The sequence below is a fragment of the Nicotiana attenuata genome, chromosome 6, assembly GCF_001879085.1.
Source record: "Nicotiana attenuata strain UT chromosome 6, NIATTr2, whole genome shotgun sequence".
In the NCBI taxonomy this organism is placed as follows: domain Eukaryota; kingdom Viridiplantae; phylum Streptophyta; class Magnoliopsida; order Solanales; family Solanaceae; genus Nicotiana; species Nicotiana attenuata.
In genome coordinates, this window is record NC_031994.1 from 6,237,870 (window position 1) to 6,241,841 (window position 3,972).

Below are 3,972 nucleotides of genomic sequence, written 5' to 3' on the forward strand. Positions count from 1 at the left end.
GGGGGAGGTGTAGTACCAAATATAAGGCCAAGTTGGCAGCAATCTCAAAGGAAATATTTTGGTTATTCTTGGTACTGCAGGTTCATGAAGGAAAGCTGATTGTAAATGGGGTTGTGAGAAATGAAGATTTTCTTCTCGAGGCACCCAAATACGAAATGACACCAGTGGTATGTTCCATTTTTACCAATCCTAACTCAGCAAATCAACTTCCCTCCCATTCTTCTCCTTAGGAGATTTGGCTAATGTTAAAAGCCTAAAACCGCATAGTTGTGGCCAAAGTGTGTTGTTTAATTTCCATTTAGTGTGAGACAAATGCCTACTGTTCTTACTGTTTCCTATTCATGTCATACTGCAGCGTGTACCTGAGAATTCAGTTTTTGTGATGGGTGATAATCGGAATAACAGCTATGATTCGCATGTGTGGTGAGTTGTCCGCTCTTTATAAAAGCTGACCCATCTTGTAAACTGCTTAGATTCAATTAAACATGCTCATCTTATGTATCAATTTTACTTAAAACAGGGGACCACTTCCTGCAAAGAACATAATAGGCAGATCAATATTTCGGTATTGGCCTCCAACAAGAATTGGCGGGACAGTTCTTCCTCAAGGTTGTGCTATCGACAAGCAGGAGAATAGTTTAGCTCCTCAATAACTTATTTATTTAGTCTGAAAATCAAAGCCACAGTTTTCTCCTTTCTTCTTTTTGGTGGTTTTTGTTTCACCTCTCTTTCTATTTGAATTGACATGAAAATGTTATTTATTCAATTTAGTGCACTGGAATTACTGGAGAGCTGATAATATGTCAGTTCTCCTTTCTAATAATCTCTCCTTCCATTTCTTAAATAGTATCAATGATTCTCATTGGAAATGTATTGGCTCATTAATTGAGTTCCTTGACATGAAACCTTTCTTCCCCTTTTTTTGACTTAAAAAGTTAATAATGATATTTCTCCTGGTAAGTACATTCAAACATCTCTATAACAGCCTCGTTTATTTCAGATTTTTGTTGTTGTTATATTTTAGTGTTGTTATAGCGAACATATATTATAACATAGTATGGAAATTGGTTCCAAAAGAAACTTGACTTTTATAGTGAATGATTGTTATATATTGATGCTATTATAGAGAAGTCTGACTATATTTGACAAACTAGAAGTTGCTGGGAGATCTTCTGTTTTTGTCTCTTTTAAAAACCAGGCTCTTTGTATAGAATCTCTTTGCATGGTGACTTATGTGAGACTGGGACGTGCTCAGGTGCATGGGCCATAGCTTTTCTGATAATGGAGAATCGGTTTCATATGTGACAATTCCGCCAAGATCTCTTTGTTAATTTGGGAAAGAATCCACCTGAAGCGGATTTTTAGATGCAAGATCTTCAAACATTAATTTTATGAGGTGAAGTAATTTAACACCTATTCTAGTGAGAGATAGCAGGTATCCAATGGAATAATTAAATTAAGGAAATAATTATACAGTATAGCCACTTTTAAATAAATACCGTCAAAGATATATATTTTTTGTAATATCCATATATGTACATAATTTATACATATTTTTTTTATATATTTGACTAATAAATATAATTGTTTTTGGCTGATCGGCAAATGTGTAACTTCCCTTTCTTGTAACCAAGAGGTTTCCTATCTACATTGCCTCACAATAAGTTGTGTTCTTTGGCCTTAGTCTTTCGAGCATATATTATTCTTAGAAATGCTGGTTTGAGAGCAAACTCATGAAAGAATTTGCGAGTATACCTAAAAAACACAGCAAGAATAACTTTTATCCGCTACTCAAAATTAGATATTCTTTTTGATCCACTTTAATTAATTTTTGGCTATTTTCATACATATTATGCAATCTGTATAGGGTCAAATTTGACCGTCAGTGTTTCTACGCCAGTGGGTACGCCCAGTGAGTATACGCCGACTAGCGTAGTGGGTACGACTCGGACGTGCGGACAAAAGCGACATCGTTTAGGACTCAGTGTCTTCACTAGGGAGACGTTACCTATTTTTGTAACTTTTTGGTTATTTCGAGGAAGGTCTCTTATTATATAAGGGAGACCTTCACATTGTAAACAGGGGAATTCTGGAATAATACAACTCTCTCATTATCTGACTCTCTCTCTCTATCTCTGTCTCAAACGAACATATTCTCTTGAGTTCAGATTATCACTTTATAATACTAGATCTACAACAATAACATCATTTTTACATCTCTGGGTCTACTATATTTGATTACGATTTACCCTTCCCTTACTTTCGATTGTTTTCTAGCTTACAACGTACATTGTTAACTTTTGAGCCAAACAATTTGGCGCCGTCTGTGGGGATTTCGAGAATCAAAATCATAGTATCCACCTAGAGAACAACCAACTACCATTCTCTCCACCACACAAACACAAAAGATGGTTGAGAATAACACAAGATCGAAAGCTATATTGGGTGTCACTACCAATCTCCTTGGCCCTCTCAACGAGGCCAGTGACGATGGCATCCTGAATGCAACCCCTAGCATCACATCGGGTGCGGAGATCTCACCTTCCCCATCCGAAGATCTGACGATCTTGCACGAAAAAGGAGCTTCCACATCTGCGGCTACGGAAGCACCCTCAGCGGTCAAGAAGCTACTGGAAAGATGGCTAACAAGCACTCTGAGTGGCTTGGTTGAGAGGTCACCATAAAGTAACATCAGGTGTACACCAACGGTAGATACCACTGCTGTCGTGGGCGAACCGGAAGTTGCACTAGCAAATAACGAACCCGTCGAGACACAGACCAACGATGGCAAGCTAACAGCCATCCTAAAGAAGATGGAAGAAATGGAAAATGAAAACAAGGCGCTCCGCGATCAGATGAAGGAACATCAGGACAGGGTCGACAAGATCCCCGGTGCTCCCAAGTTGCTATCAAAACGCGAAGTGGGAAGGTTCGTTGAACAACCATACACTGAGAAGCTGCCCCTCACTCCACCCCAAAAACCTTCAAGATGCCACCCTACTTGAGGGTATATGACGGAACCACTGATCCCGAGGATCATCTGATCCACTACGTCACCGCTGTGAAGGGCAACGACCTATCAAAAGAACAGGTACCGTCGGTACTGCTGAAGAAGTTTGGCGAGATGTTGACAGGAGGGGCTTTAACATGGTACTCTCAGCTACCGGCTAAGGCAATATCAACGTTCGAGGAAATGTCGGATAAGTTCGTCACAGCCCATGCAGGCGCGAAGAAAGCGGAGGCCAGGGTCAACGACATCTTCGCCATCAGGCAAACTACAGGAGAGGAACTCAGGGACTTCCTAGCAAGGTTTAACAGGGTAAGGATGAGTCTACCAAACGTATCGGAAGGTATGGCAGTCGTCACTTTCCAGAACGGGCTAAGCAGGGATGGTTCAAGGGCAACCAAGAAGTTGTTGAGCCGCCTCATGAAATATCCCCCTACCACATGGGAGGAAATCCACAACGCCTATTGCGCTGAGGTACGAGCGGACGAGGATGATCTTAATGGGCCGACCCAACGGCTAACAGCGATACACTCAGAAACGAGGAGAGATCGACGGAACGAAGGACGACGAGAACAACTCCCCTGCTTCAACAGAGATCGACATCAGCCATACACCAGATCCTCCCATCCGCCACCAAGTCATACAGACGCACTACAGCGACACGTCGCCCCACTCCGAAACGAAAGAGGTACGCCTCCTTTATTATCCGCCCATAACTTTTGTGTGTCTCCTTCAGAAATAGTGTACGCACTGGAGAAGCTGGGCACCAAAGTGCAGTGGCCGCAGAAGATGAAATCAGACCCCGCCACAAGGAAATCAAACGTCCTATGTGAGTTCCATCAGGAACGGGGGCACAAAACTGAAGACTGCATAGGCCTACGGCAAGAGGTGGTCAGGATGCTGAACCAGGGATACCTGAGGGAATTACTCAGTGACAAAGGGAAAATCAACTTTGCACGCGGACG

At 41.8% G+C, this 3,972-nt stretch overlaps 1 protein-coding gene across 1 annotated transcript in view; it reads left to right on the forward strand.

The window, feature by feature from the left end:
- LOC109226547 (chloroplast processing peptidase-like) overlaps positions 1–963 on the forward strand; it is a 4,497-nt gene extending 3,534 nt beyond the window's left edge. Inside the window, exons 3-5 of the mRNA XM_019391332.1 lie at positions 81–167; positions 356–423; positions 521–963. Of these exons, the coding sequence (XP_019246877.1) occupies positions 81–167; positions 356–423; positions 521–653 (288 nt within the window). The 3' untranslated portion in view covers positions 654–963. The remainder of the gene's footprint in view (positions 1–80; positions 168–355; positions 424–520) is intronic.